Raw genomic sequence first — 15,049 nt, forward strand, 5'->3', positions numbered from 1 at the left:
TTTTCTGCAGTAATGTGATGAAAGCTGAGTTTATCAAGTCTAGGTAAATTATATCAGATTTTTTGCCAGTTGAAGTTTCTATTATCTCTGTGGAAATCCTGCTTTACTAGGCAAAAGCTGAGGAACTGAATGGCTGTGATAGCATTTTCTGAGTACCCTTCTGACATTGCTTCTGATCAGCATTTGCAAGCTTTCCTCCCATTAAAGGTTAACTTATGCTTCTCTATCTTTTCAGCACATCTTCTAATATATGGAAAATTGCACCAGTACCTCTACTGTAAAATATTAAATAATTCTGCTATCATAAAAGAGCTCTTATCCATTCTCTGAGATGAGCATTTCCCTTTAATTTAGAAGAATGGATGAGTGAACAGGTACAGCATATTACAGACAACTGCTTTTATTCCTGTTACATTTTGTGGTTAGGAGTTTTATTTGCTTTTTCAAACACGTGTCTTCTGTGGCACTGGCCAAGTTATCTTTCACTCTCCTGCTGCATCTTCCTGCTTAAAGGAGCAGTTATTTCTCAGTCAGAAAAATGCTTGGCTTTTTATTTTCTTAGAGCATTCTTGGCTCCAAGTTTTGAAGTAATTAAAGTTCTTAATATTCTTCCTCACAGCACTTAAAAGAATTGAACTACTTTTTGAATTCTTGCTTTTTAACTTCAGCTCAGGTCCTGGAACCTGAATGTCAAGATTAGTGCTTTAGCCAGATCACTAATTTCATCTTACAGTAGTATTTTCCTTTTTCATTATTCATGCTCACCTTCAGCAGTGATCCTGTACACTAGGGAAGAATATAGATTTCAGAAGCATATAAGACATTTTAAAGTTGGGGGTTTTTTTTCATTCTAGACCATTCTATTGAAACAAAGATAAAACTTCTTCAAAACAAAACCATTTCTACAAGACTACAAAAATCCTATATGCTTCCAAATGAGAAAATCAATGTTACTCTTAGGAAAAAAAAGATTATTTTTCAATTCTCTCATTTCACCATGGTTGGAGTTTCAATTCCAAGTGATCGGTTCTCTCAATTCTCACAGGCACATGCAATGTTTTCACACTACATGGTTTCCAACACAAAAATAAATAAGCAGAAATATCCATTCCATTATTTCAAAATTGAGTGATGTAAAAGATATTCCCTCTGATCCAGAATAATGCAGTTCTACAGCTTTTTTCCTCTGCTTTTGTTTTCAGCCAGTGAAGTGTAATATACAAAAGACCTATCCCAGGTCTGAAACTTGAAGAAGGACCTCTTGTGCTTATTCTTTTGAATTCCAGTGCCTTTTACCCTCTGAACAGAGAATGGCATTCATTATATCTGACACTTTCATAAAATGAAGAGACAGGTTGGTCTCTGTTCTATTATTACAAAGACCTCTGTTCAGTCGCAAAATAGAGTGTGCAAATCCCTCAGACCCATCAGATCCACACTCACAAGCTAAAAATTCAACACTACTGATCTTCACCTGCAACGAAAAACTCTCTTATTTAGGTTGGAACAGACTTTTAAGATCGAGTCCAACTGCAAACCTAATGCTGCCACAGCAAGTACAGAAATAATTCACTCATGGCAAATGGCTCAGTGTAAAACTGCTCCAAAACCAGAAACCAGATTAACAGATTCCCCCTCTGAAACTTTGCCCCGAAGGAAATAATGAGAATTTGTCCAGAATCAAACTTAAGGAAAAAGATTATAAAAAAGAAAACAATATACAATGTGAAATGCCTTCATCCATGAAACATCCCCAGGAAGAAAGCATTGCACTGCCTGCGCTGGGCCAAGAAGGACTGGCTGGTTTCGGACGCCTTTGAAACATCTCTGTAGCTCCCTGATGTACCTGTCATATACTCTAAGAAGGCTGAAGCTTTGAAAAAGCATTGCTGGATTCAGCTTCTCAGGTATACATAGAAAAACCCAACTTTGAAAAGGATTGCAAAAAACTAACATCAGATTTTGCTTCCCTTGCAAACAAGGTTATCACGACGTCCCGCAGTGGTAGGGAGGAGAAGAGAAATCCAGCAGGCAGGCACTGTGCAGCAAGATTCCTTTATTTAATTATTTTACAACTCCTTCATAGACTTTTTTCCGCATAGTCTAATTGGTCAAAGGATCAGCCACCCCTTGGGGTGATTGGCTAAAATCCTAAAACATCCATTGTCAAAATATTTTCCTACTGTACCATAAACAAAGCTCTGCAAGGTCGCAGGTGTTCACAGTTTATAGAACTTCTACTACTATCTTCTGTGAGAGAGAAAAATATCTCATGGGACTGGGAAAAGCAAGAGAAATTCTTGCTAGCTGCATATTTGTATCCACACAAGGTCACAATTCCTATTAACTATGATCAAAATCAGGATTTATGCACTGAAAAAAATTAGTAGAAATATAAATAGCCTTAATAAACTACTCAGCAGGAATGTCTTATATAGGACATTAATTGCCATAGCAATTTACAGAATATATTTAAAATAAAAAATATAATTTATTAAATGCTTATAACCATGCTTGCCAGGCAGTTTCACTGACTCTCTAAATTATCTTCTATTACTTGGGCCTCTGCTGAACTGAGGAACCTAAATTGGGGGAAAAAAACCAAACCAAAAACTAGCTATTTATTGTGGAAAAATATCCTTGCTCCCAGAAATCATGCATGTACATAAAAGTTAGTGTTCGGCCCAGTGCTTAGATTATTCCACAAGACTTCATGAAAAAGGCAAAGAAAAACAATGAGCTGGCAGTGCTGTGAGATGCAGCCCCTGGAAGAAGAGCACAGACCCTGGGAATCAGACTGGCCAGCCAGGCTGCCTCTCTGCATAGGAATAACGACAGACTGGCTGGACAAAGAGAGGAGTGACCACTCACTGTACCCACAGCGTGACTGCAAAGTACCTGGGCCAAGATGGAACGGGACATTCTGTACAGCTCAGGTTCTGTACAGCCCTCTGTGTGTCTGCACCCACAAAATGATCATCCTCAAGCAGGTAATTACCAAGTTCAGCCCAACATGTTAGAAAGAAATGGTGCTGTCACATCAGGCTGCCTCGTACACAGGTGCCTAATATGTCTGACATTGGCCTCCAAGACAATCATGAACATCAACCCTGAGTTTTCATATACCTGAGAGCTGTTGAACAGCTGCTGTGCTCCCTTTACTGCCTAAAAAAGGCTGCCTGAAATGTTGTTATTGTAGACATCTCATCTTCAGGGCAGTGATTTTTCAACTCTGAAGGGCCAGTCATTGATCCATCTGAAGGTTTTGTTGTGTTCTTCCTTATTCTCTGACAATCAGCAGCTGTTGCATGTGGGGCCTTCTGTTAAACTATTTTCTTGCACAGTCTCAGTTTGCAATGCTTATGTGTTTTACACACATACTTAACAAACTTCTAAATAATAGAAGCCCTTTTCTGGAATGTATTACAATTATCTGTGTATGAACAACCACCATGTTAAGAGATTTCATTGAAGAAAACATAGCTTTTATAAAAATATATATGATAAACAGTTTAAAAGAAGCATTCATGAATCATACAAAGAGTTTTTAGAAGTTTAGAAGTTTCTGGGAGTTTTTGCAACTGCTCCCAGTACTTCAGACACTATGCTTAGAACACAAGATTATGCTTTCAGGTCAGAGTCTTGTACAGTGTGAACTGGCACAGCTTTATGTGTTGGCAGGACTCCCTTCCACTGCCTTCAGTGGAGATGCAATAATTCATACCAAGCAGGGCTGTAGTCACCTGTGTCAGTTCTGCAATCTCTTGCAAGAACATGAAATATATAAATGAGTGTCCCTTCTCACCTGCTTTTCTTTTCAAGTGATTCTCCCCATTCAGTCTTCTGACCCTGTTCCTCAACTTGAATTCCTCCAAATCTAACCGGTTTCTATTGACTTTCACATCACTGGATGAGCTTGGGGGTTTAACTGCTTATAAATTGAGAATTATATGAGCCAGAAGCTATTGAACAAGGGAACAGAACTGCCCATTATCCCCTCAGTCACAAGCAATTATCAAGGTAAATCTGTACTTAAAATATCACTTCATTGATTGATGGTACTTATTTATTATATAATAAAGTCTCTAGTAATGTGGTATTTCATTCTCATAAAAGAATCTTCTAAACTATCACTAAGGAGCAGTTTTAATGCAAGTGACATGCTGTCATCTTCCTGCCTTCAAGATTACAGGCCTGGTTAAACAGCAGTCTTAAACAACAACAAACATCCAGGCTCAGGCAGACGCCAGAATTAGGAAGGGAATGCAGTCAGGCCTGGGGCACATACTTACTGCAACTACAACAACCATTTTTTTCATGCAAAACAGGGGCACAGCTGGAAATAGATCTTTTAAGGCCTAAGCATATGACTGAGTTGTTGCTTTACTTTAACAAGTTCAGGAATTAGAAGAGTACCTTTATCTTTTCTACAGGAACCACTTAAAAAACCCCAGCAAAACCCCCAGAGCCTCACATGAACTTTATGTTTTATGTACTGTTTTGCCAGTAGTATTCTTCTGCCTTCACATTTATCTCCTCTCACTGCCAAGCCACCTCATCTCCCAGTTTTTCTCATTCCCTTTATCATCGCTCTGATGGGGAGCTGTTGTGCTTTGCGCCTCTAAGATGATCTTATGTGATTAAAGTAAAATGATTCCTACCACCACCAAACAGTGCAGTAGGAGCCTGGTTTAACTCCTGTAGTTAACTATTTTACCATGTTGGCTGCTTCAATGGTTGCAAAACCCAGTTTTGTTCAGAGGCTTGATGTGACAGGCTAACAGAGACACTAAAAGCCATTTACAAACAGTGACCAGCAGCACACCAAAGGTACCAAAACCACCTGATGGCCTTGGTTTGAGCACATCTAACAGCTGCCTGGTACCCGTGGTGGCTGGAGAAGAGCAAAAGATGCTCAGGTGTGATGGGGGTGTTCCCTGACAAGTCTGGGGAGTTATGTCAACACTCTGTGTGTTGCTGTGCAGATGGAGCTGTAATGACAGTGCTGGTTTGGGCTGAGAGTGTCTAAAGGCAGGAATGGAAAGATGTGATGCTTAGGAAGCAACACCCTTCAGCAACAGAATCAGGGGAGGATGAGCTACTTAGGCAGCCACGCTGTTCAGATGCCACCACTTAGACAAGGAAGCTCTCAAAAGCATCTCAAATTACTGGGGCAGCATTTTGTAATGAACTCATTAAAGGTAAAAGAATAGCAATTCTTCCCTTAAATTCATGTGAATGCATTGCAGGATCATCACCCAGTTTGGTTTTTCCACTGATCAAACATTCAGTAAATGGTATGCTAAATCCTGAAGTGTCCAGTCTCCTAGGGACCAGGACAAAATACAGCTGCCCTGGAAGGCACCGTCCGAAGATGGAAGGAGGGTAGGAAACACACCTAATCACAAATTCTAGTTTTTCAAATGCCTTCTGTCTTTTCAGGCCAAGCCAAAGACCCTGCTGTGAGGAATTCTTTCACATTAGTAGTATCAGAAGACTACAGAAATAGACAGATCATATTTTGATTTTCCATTCAATCTCAGCATTTAACCACACATAAGATTTGCATCAGTTTCTCTGTGTGTAGAATGGAAGTATGAAATAAACACAGTTATAAAGCACTCCAAGATACTTGCAGGAATGAACTGTGAATATGCCAATGTTAGTTACAGCAGAGGCAGAGAGGATTGCTGAAAGGTTTGGAATCACAGAAGTCTTACCATCACTAACCCTGATTCTATTTAAAACTAAACTGAAACACCACAGGGAAAACTACTTTTGATCAGTTCATTGCAATATTTTAGGGTATTTCCTCACCATTTTCTACTGTTTTTAATTAGGAAGCTACACATTATGTTTTTGATACAGTCTATGAAAAATGGAGCACGGAATTTTAATGTCAGGTATGCAGATCCCTTTCTATTGACTTCAATGTTTTCTTTCCTATATAAAGCATATTAAAAGGAAACAGTAGCTGTACCTACGATTCTAAAACTATTTTTTGATGTCAAACACCTTATCTAAGCCACTTCTCATGCAAAAAGATGAAAATCCAAAAACATCTGAAAGTAGTTAGGGGAAAAAAAGGGAAGTTATCCAGTTTAGAAGAGGGGCTATAGTAGTAACTAAGAGCAGCAACTTAACTGCCTGTGAGGGAGTGGTTCCTGGCAGTCAGATGGCACATCTAGATGCAAGTGTGCCAAGTGGTGGCAGCAATAAAACTATAAATGGAATAACTACAACAGAAAAACTTTGCATCTGAGCTAAGAACGGCATCACCAAACACTCAAGCAGGCAGTCCTGAATCAGGGCACTAATTTGTTTTGGTAAGGACTGCCAGGTGGGCAAAACATCCCCCTTTATACAGCATTTCACCACTGCTAGAATAAAATTAACATCTTACCAGTATCTTTTGTGGCTACTGGAAAGATCACTAAGATTAAAAGGAATATTTATACACATATTTCCAAAATGCAAGAGGAAAAAGTCCATGGCTGGGCTGCAGCTCTGCCTAAGCAAGAGATGCAACATGTGCAGTGGAAATCTCACAGAAGAATGCTGAGTGATGTTTGTTAGTTCTTTCCCTCTCAATACCATAATCCCTAACACAGGGAAGGTCTAATTCTCTTTTGCAAAAGTTCTCAGGCATTACTGGGATCTTACCCAAATTTGGGCCTTTTTGGATGTTGTTTTTAACATGAGTTACAAAATGAAATACACAGTAATGGGGAGGAGACACAACATTCTAATTATGAAGGAGCAGTCTTTTCAAGAAAAGTTTCCCTTGCCTCTTTCCCCTCTGTCATTTATTTGCTGCTATCTCATTTGTACAGAACTTGAGCTGACATTCAAAGGTAGTTTTTTATCTGGTGAATAACAAACTGCGCTAATTGAAGCGACTTGTTACTGTTGTTTGTCTCTCAACTATAATTAAAGTTTCTAATTGGAATTTACAGGCATGCCTGCAGTGTATTGTTCTCACAGATGATGTGCCACAAGAGCCATGGTGCCCTCCTAGAGGACGAGGAATAATGGCTCTGGCTCAGGGGTGAATTGCACAGTTCCTTCACAAACACTGAGGACTGTCTTGCAAACCTCCTGCAGGCAAACAGTGGTTCCCACATCCTTATGTGACAAATAAGGCACAGCCCATGCAGTGAGTGAGTCTGAGGGATGGGATTTTCAGATATTTCTGGCTTCATCATTCATAATTTACTCAAGCACGATGCCACTAGTGATCAATATTAAAGGTCCTCAGCAAAGGAAGGCAGTGCAGAACAGAGTTGCAGCATGTACAACTTGGCAGGGAAGTAGAGAAACATATCTGCATCTCACCAAACTCAGGTCTCCTGTTCACTATGAGGTACAGGCACAGGGGACAAGATCACCCTGTTGCTCTGTGTTTATTTCTGAGATACTCTGAGGATTCATTTGCTGTATAGTCAAAACAGGTAATTCGCCATTCCTGGGTAAAACCACATTCCATAACTTCATAGGGTGGGGCATTATTAGTGCCCTTTCAAGAAGGCAAATATAAAAGGTAGTCAGGTAAAAAAAATCATTCAGACTGGAGGGATTTTTCAGTTTCTCCAATCACTCCCACAAGTATATCCATTTCCTTTATGTCCTTTTTGCATATGTTACTTTTGAGGTTAAATAATCTGCATATCTGTCTTTGACGAGCATGTTCTAGGCCATGCAACATTATTTCTCCTGTCAAGATTTGCCTCAAAATCCTTTCACTTAAGCCCATGTACTTAGTTGGGGACACACATGTCTTTACCCTCCTGTCTGCCAAGTTAGTAAATCCAGCTGCTATGTAAGAAAATGGAAAGGTTTTGGTAATTTGAGTCTTTGGCACATAGTGGAATAATAGGACAACAGCAGAGAAAGAAAAAAGGAGATTTAGGGGCGGGGTTTTCACAAGAACAGGGTTTGGAATTTGACACAGCTGTATGGTGTGAAGAAGGTGGCTGTACATTTCAGATTTGTGGAAATGACACAGTAAATACATAAAGTAAAAAACCACATTACTTCAGATAATGCATAAATAAACTGTGGGTATACCTATTCGTGTATGCAAAATGTTTTAAAATGCATTGCTTCATTCATATGACAGGCACAGTTAAGGATCAGAAATGAAAGCTTTTATCAGCAAATCTGGGTCAGTGCTGACTCTCATATTCCTTAAATTCTTTCAAAATGAATAAATCAACTTCCTTGTCAAAGCATTAATGTACCAGTGCTTCTCAATTTACAGCAGAAATAATGTTCTGTCTCTCTAAAAAAGAGCTACTAAACATCTTACCGAGGGATTGTTGCAGGAAAACAATGACAGGTACAAGATGGTTCCTCCTACACAATCTGCTAAAAGCAGCACCAAAATCAGAGATCATTAGACAAACTAACCTGTGGTGTCATTCCATGGCAGATATACATGATTGGGATATTCTCTGTGTCTGGCCCTTGATCAAGGCACAAATCGCTTTTCAGGGAATTCTGCAGCTAAAATAAACAGAAAGAAAAAGAAATCAAGCAAGTTTTACGTGAGAAAAAGATGGTGTGATTACTTTCTTTTCTTTGAAAAAAATAAAACATATGTAGTTGAAGAAGGAAATATGCAAAATTAAAATATGTTGCAGTGAATATTTTGAAGAGAAAGCATCTGGACTAAATTCTTCCTTGTAGATAACCTAGCACTACTGATTTCGATAATGTTGCACAAAGTTTCAGGCACAGTGTATTTCAAAAAGCTTTCAGAGATAGCAATAATTTTTTGATATATGTTTTAAAAATATTTAGTCCCTGGTGCACACTATATACAGAACTTCAATGCATCCTGCTGAGCAAGATAGATGAGGTATTAAACAGCTTTTCAGAGTCACTCAGGAGAGTCTTCTGATTTCTGGAAATAATTCAAAAAACTGCTTTCAGCTGACACCTGAAGACTTCAGGGCGATTGTTATGCACCAGCTCCTCTGATTATTCTGGGCTAACCACACACAGCAATGAACAGACTGCAAATACTTGGCCCTGGTCAGCACAAAGCCCTGTGAAAAACCTGGGCAATGCTGAGACAGTTTTCTGAAAGTGAAGTGCTAAATTAATGAGCACAGACAGCTGGGAGGTCTGTTCAGAGTGTGAGGACAAAGATGTGGACTGCATACCCACGGACATCTATTACTGTATCCTGCAGCCGTAGGAGAGGAGAGGAGATCCAGCAGGCAGGAATTGTGCAGCAAGATTGATTGATTTAATTATTTTACAAACTCTTTTATAGACTTTTCCTTCATAGACTAATTGGACAAAGGATCACCCACCCTCTAGGTGGATTGGCTAGAAATCCTAAACATCCATTGTCAAAATATTTTTCTACTGTACCATAAACATAGTTCTACAAGGTCACAGGTGTTCATAGTTTATAGAACTTCTGCTAATCTCTTTGTGAGAGGGAAAAATATCCCACAGTTTAGAAAGAAGCAAGAACATTCTTGCTAGCAGCAACATTGTATCCACAAACGTGTAAAAGTGCTCAGTGATGTAAGATTGGCTCAGAGAATAGGAGGCAAGTGTCTGATGGAGGGAGTGGAGATGTGGTTTGCCACCACCTGTGATTAACTGGCCAGGTCTCTTAGCTGTGCACAGCGGCCTCTGCTGAGGAAAACAAATTCATATCCTTAGCAAAGAAGCCTCGAACTGCACTAGCACATAGGAAGAGTGGACAAGCCAGAGACTGAAGACAGGAAGTGAATAAAATCAAAACCATTAACTCATTTCTACAAGACTTCCAACTCCAAACCTAACTCTAAATCCAGTAATGGACAGGAAAAATCTCAACATTAAAGAGAAAATATGCATTAGGTATCAATACTGGCATTACTCTCAAGAATTAAATCTTTGAGAATTAAATACAATCTCTCTCAAAGCTTTCTACTTCTTATTCATAATGTAACCATAGCCATGACTCTAATCACAATCAGATGTCTAAGCACCACTCTCTATCCAAACCAATGATAAATATCAGCCTTATTAATTCATGCTGGGTCCAGCACTACCTTTGTGTTTTCAAAACCTCTTCCATGAACTCCCATCCTAATGCTCGTCCTAGTGCTAATGTTATAAACTTTTCCACTACAATCCCCGTAATAAAGGAAGAAAAAACCAGAAACAAAACAGCAACTGACCTGTTAGCTAATAATGCTATTTCAAAATCTGAGGGCCAGATTCTCAGGAGCTCTCTCTTTCCAAAATCTAGTGGCTTTGTGGCAACCAACAATTAACCTGGGTAATGCAATTTTAGCCTACCAAGACTTAATCTTAAGAACAATCCAAAATATGACAGACAATCCCTGTGCTGAAACCCAGAAATAATTAGTCAATACTGTCATTTGCTCCCTTTCAAACTTGGAGCCTTACAGAATACAGATATAAGGTAGACTGCCACAATTCTGAATTTGCAAAATCACCTCAAACATCAAGTTGCCATCAGGGAGCCAGCCATTACACTGAATACAACAAGCTTTTGGCCCAGTGACATTGCTTTCTTCTAACTAGGAGTATACTGCACAATTCAGAAAGAAATTTCCTTCCCAAATATTTACTCTGCCACCAACCCCAACCCTATCTATATGCCACAACATAAACTAGACCTGAATGATGCAACTACTTCCCTAACTCTCACAGAATAGGAGGAAATTTAGGATTCAGGAAATAAATGCGTGGGGTGACTCTGTCAGTGCCTAAATCCTAATCTTCACCCCCATTCAGGTAACTTTTTCAATTACTCAGTATTTTTTTAAATTGATGATAATGCTATAGTAGGAATATTTCTATTTTCTATGAAAAAATGAATCCAGTTGATGAATGGAAGCATTTAGAGAATCAGAAAGCAGCTGACTTGGCTTTGAAGTATCACACCCTTCTCTGCTGTAAGATGTGCAAGCAAACAGGAGAGCAGACTCAAAAGAAGATTAGACATCCAAGTGATTCTTTTACTACAAGGATAGAGGCACTTAGTCTCGTGTCATACAACAGTATTTCATAAAACAGTGAGCTGTGTATTTCACAGAATGCTCCCTCTTTATCTGTTGCCATTGTTGTCCACTGCTTCCTTTGTGACGGTACAAACAAGGCCTGCTCCTCACATCTCTGTCAGCTGATGATAATCATGTGCATTTCTGGGCAGTACCTGAATCACAGAATCATAGAATGGCTTGGGTTGGAACACACATTAGAGATTATCTTGTTCCAAACTGCTGCCGTGGGCAGCAACACCTTCCACTAGACCAGGTTACTCAAAGACCCATCCAGCCTGGTCTCGAACACCTCCAGGGACAAAGAGTCCATAATCTCTCCAGGCAACCTCTACCAGTGCCTCACCACCCTCACAGTAAAGAATTTCTTCCTAATACCTAACTAGGATAGATTATCTTTCACTTTACCCTCTTTCACTTTAAAGCCATTCCCTCTTGTCCTATCACTATATGTCCTTGTGAAAAGTCCCTCTCCAGCTCTCTTTAGCCCTCTTCAGATACTGGAAGGTTACTCTAAGGTCTCCCCCTGAAGCCTTCTCTTCTCCAGGCTGACCATTGTGTTCAGTATTTTTGTGAGAAACCCTTCTTACTCTTTTTGGTTGATGAAAATCTCTCAGCAGAGTATAAAATTACAGGGCGCCTGTTGCTGATTTTCGTTTTGACTTGCATGATGTGAAGTTGATCCTGAGATGAGTACATTAGCTCTTCCACTGCCCTTCCTTTATTTATATTGTATTATTTCTACCTGAAAAGACTTCTTTAGCCAGAGCCACCTACAAGCAGAACCATGCACTAGTTAGCTGCTGTGCCTCCTTCTCCTCAGGAAACTCCACACTTCATTAGATCACAGCATCACTGAGAGCAATTCCATGGTCTCTATGGCAGAGGCTCCTTGCACACAGGTGTGATTTTGGCATTGTTCTGAACTAATTTGGAAGGTAACCATTATCTCATGCATTTAGCAATGACCTAAACCTGTGCTGGAAGTGCTTTTCTTCTCTTGTTTGATTGTATGAAAAGTCAGCATGATTATTTTAATTGATCATCACAGGGGTCATGGAACTTTGCAGGATGTACAATCCCTTCATTTGCCAAAACACCCCAGCTGCTCTATGGCACCCTCAGGGCTCTTCCAGAGCCATGCTGGCCAACTGCACAGGTCACTTTTCTTTCTGAGGAGGAATGTGTGAAGACAGACCTTTCACTTGTATGATCCCCTCTTAATTAGTCACACTTCCTGTTTGGGAATGTCATGCAAAAAGAAAAATTTTGCAGGAATCAATTTTTGTGAAAATGACAGTGGAAAAGAATGTGAAAAGGCCATCCTAGGTTTATTACCTTACTATGGGCCTGTGCTCATTTACTCTGCTCATCTGCCCTCTCTGTTTGGGGTCCTGCCAGTTTCTGAGGGGCAAGAACTGCTTCTGCCTTAATTAGCACAGTGCAACTCAAGCGTGATTTCAACACAGACAGGGGCACTACTGTTACACAAATAATAATGATTCCAAAAGGCATGGATTTAGCTGCAGTTTCTGTTGGATGCAATGTAATTCTTGAACCTCTCTAGTGGTGCTTTACACATGGCTTAGCTATGTGAGATTTGGCTAGCTTGGCATGTGAGTCTTTGACACCTTGTAGCAGATGTCTACTGTGATATCTGTTCAAGAGTGAAGCAGGATTGCCCTTAAATGGCTAGAACTTTAATAAGGGAAAGCATCAGCCTTTTAACAGTTGGATTTGATGATATTAAAAGTCTTTCCATCCTAAATGACTCCATGATTCTAAATTAAGCTCTGGCTACAATATTAAGAAGGTTGCAGTTGAAATACTGAGCCTATTTGGGAATTCACCTGCTGCCACAAACCTGTCAGTTCCAGTGTGTCTGCAAAATCACCCCTTGAGTATTTCTGTGTGAAATGCAAGCCATGAAGCAAACAAAAAATCAGGGAGGAAGATAACATTCAGAATACCTCAGCACAAATGACAGCAGAGCAGCTGTCTCTGTCAACTACCCAGTCCAATAAATTATTTAACTAGTGACTTCAAGTTGATCTGATTCTTTTGAGCCTGGCATTGTCTTCATGAATTTCTTCCACTATTACACCTTTCTCCCCCATGTTTTTAGAATGGGAAATGTAAACAAGATCCTTACCACCCCATAGGCGACGGTATCCGAATACATTCTCATTTCAGGATACACACTGACAAGATACCACCTAAAGGTCTTGCACTGGAGCTTTTTCCTTAAGGCCTTCCTCTCTGAAATATCACCAATATCAATTCCGGAGTCCTGCACATGAAACAAAGGGCAGAAAAAGCAGAAGAGACATCAGTGATACATTTCTGTGTAAACTGAACACCCAGAATCTCCCTCATTGAGGAATCACAGAATCAACTGAGTTGGAAGGGGCCCATCAAGATCATCAAGCTCAACCCCTGGCCCTGAATAGCACCATCCCCAAGAGTCAAACATGGTTTTGACCTATGACAGTGACCAGGTTTTGGTTGTGAAGTGAGTCTGTTAACCCACACACACCCCAGAAGTGTCTCAGCTAAATATGATACAGGTCACCATGGCAGGGTCCCTTTTACAGTCTGCTTTGGTGAATGGGACCACTCCTGTTGGCTTCAGTGGGGTTTAGATCCAATGTCCAAGGAGTATCACTGTTGTTCTCTAATTTCCTGGCACTTTCCAAATCCAAAAAGAATTGGCAGAAAATAGCAAATTGCCCTAGAAACATGGGCATTGCTGGTGTCCCACTGTGGCCTAATCATTAGTGTCTGACACTTCTGGCCATTTCTGAAGTCTGGGTTACTGCTTCACTGCAAAGAGCAGAAGCTCTGCTCACCTTTCTAAAATAGCACTTATTAAAGTTCTTTTGTAATGTAAAAAGAGAAGTTGTTATTTTTGTTAAAAGCAATTGCATAAAATTCTCTCCTGTAATTTTTATCCTCCTTTACATTTCTGGCTAACCTAGTTTCTACTTTTCGTAAGAGCAGATCACAAAGCATGACTTTCATAAAGGCCTTGCATATAAAAATCAATAATTTATCACATTAAAATCACGCAGCAGAAATTTTTAGAGAGGGATCTAAGTGCAAATCCATGGCTTCTCTATGACAGGAAGTAAAATGAGACATTTTGCTCCACACTGTGCTATACCACTTCTGCCTCAGAGCAAAACACAGGATAAATACATTTTCATAGGGAAATCTTATAATCTATCTCCTTAAACAGCAGCCTTTACTGGGCCATAAACACCTCAAAGATTTTTGTCAACCACAAGACAGGATTTAAAAATAACATTGAAAGCACTGAATTTTCTTAGTTACACAACAAAAAGGTATCTGTATAAGTATCTAGATTTCTGAGCTGCTGAAGCAACCACTGCATCCCAAAGCACTGAATTAATGCTAATCTGGAACAAGTATATTTTATTATGGAAGCATTTTCTAACTGAAGTAAAACTGATTTCAACATTAGCAAAGTACTCTAAAAAGTAGGTAACTGAGATTTTGCATACACAGATCAGACATAACTCAACAATCTTAAAAATGGTGATTCCCCATCTCAAGCCCTATATAATTCATAAAACTTCATGTGGAACTGTGCCTTAAGTGGCAATTTTTTTCTGAATTTTGCAGCTAGGGACTAAATAAAGAGACTGTAGGGTGCTGAAAGACAATCAATGGATCTCGTGAACAAATCCTGCTCAGGCACCACTCTGGCTGCACTTGCCAGCGTATCTGCCACTTGTGTGTAGGAAAAGGAAGGTGCCAGCACACAGACATTTGACTTCTAACATTAACAAGGCTTCCTGGGATCAAGTGCTAAATTGGTCCACTGCCTCCCAAATCCTATCTCATGCAACCCTGCAGGCACCAATGCTTGTTTCCTCACCGTTTACTGTATAAGAAAATAAGAGCATCAAGGGCCTCAGTAATCACATCCTTTCATGCAGCTGGAGAAGAAAAATAGCTCACACATAGCACACTGGCTTTATCACCACCAATAA

General features: G+C 39.8%; 1 protein-coding gene across 3 annotated transcripts in view; it reads right to left on the minus strand.

Annotated features, from left to right (window-relative positions):
- GALNT18 (polypeptide N-acetylgalactosaminyltransferase 18) overlaps positions 1-15,049 on the minus strand; it is a 206,821-nt gene that overhangs the window by 36,983 nt on the left and 154,789 nt on the right. For all 3 annotated transcript variants that reach the window (XM_042035554.1, XM_042035553.1, XM_042035555.1), the window contains exons 9-10: positions 13,186-13,323; positions 8,410-8,505 (exon numbers count right to left, since the gene is read on the minus strand). In XM_042035554.1, coding sequence (XP_041891488.1) covers positions 8,410-8,505; positions 13,186-13,323 — 234 coding nt within the window. The remainder of the gene's footprint in view (positions 1-8,409; positions 8,506-13,185; positions 13,324-15,049) is intronic.

Source organism: Corvus kubaryi, unplaced genomic scaffold (assembly GCF_017639235.1).
Source record: "Corvus kubaryi isolate FWS band 111438036 unplaced genomic scaffold, C.kubaryi_AGA036_p1.0 37384, whole genome shotgun sequence".
Lineage (NCBI taxonomy): Eukaryota > Metazoa > Chordata > Aves > Passeriformes > Corvidae > Corvus > Corvus kubaryi.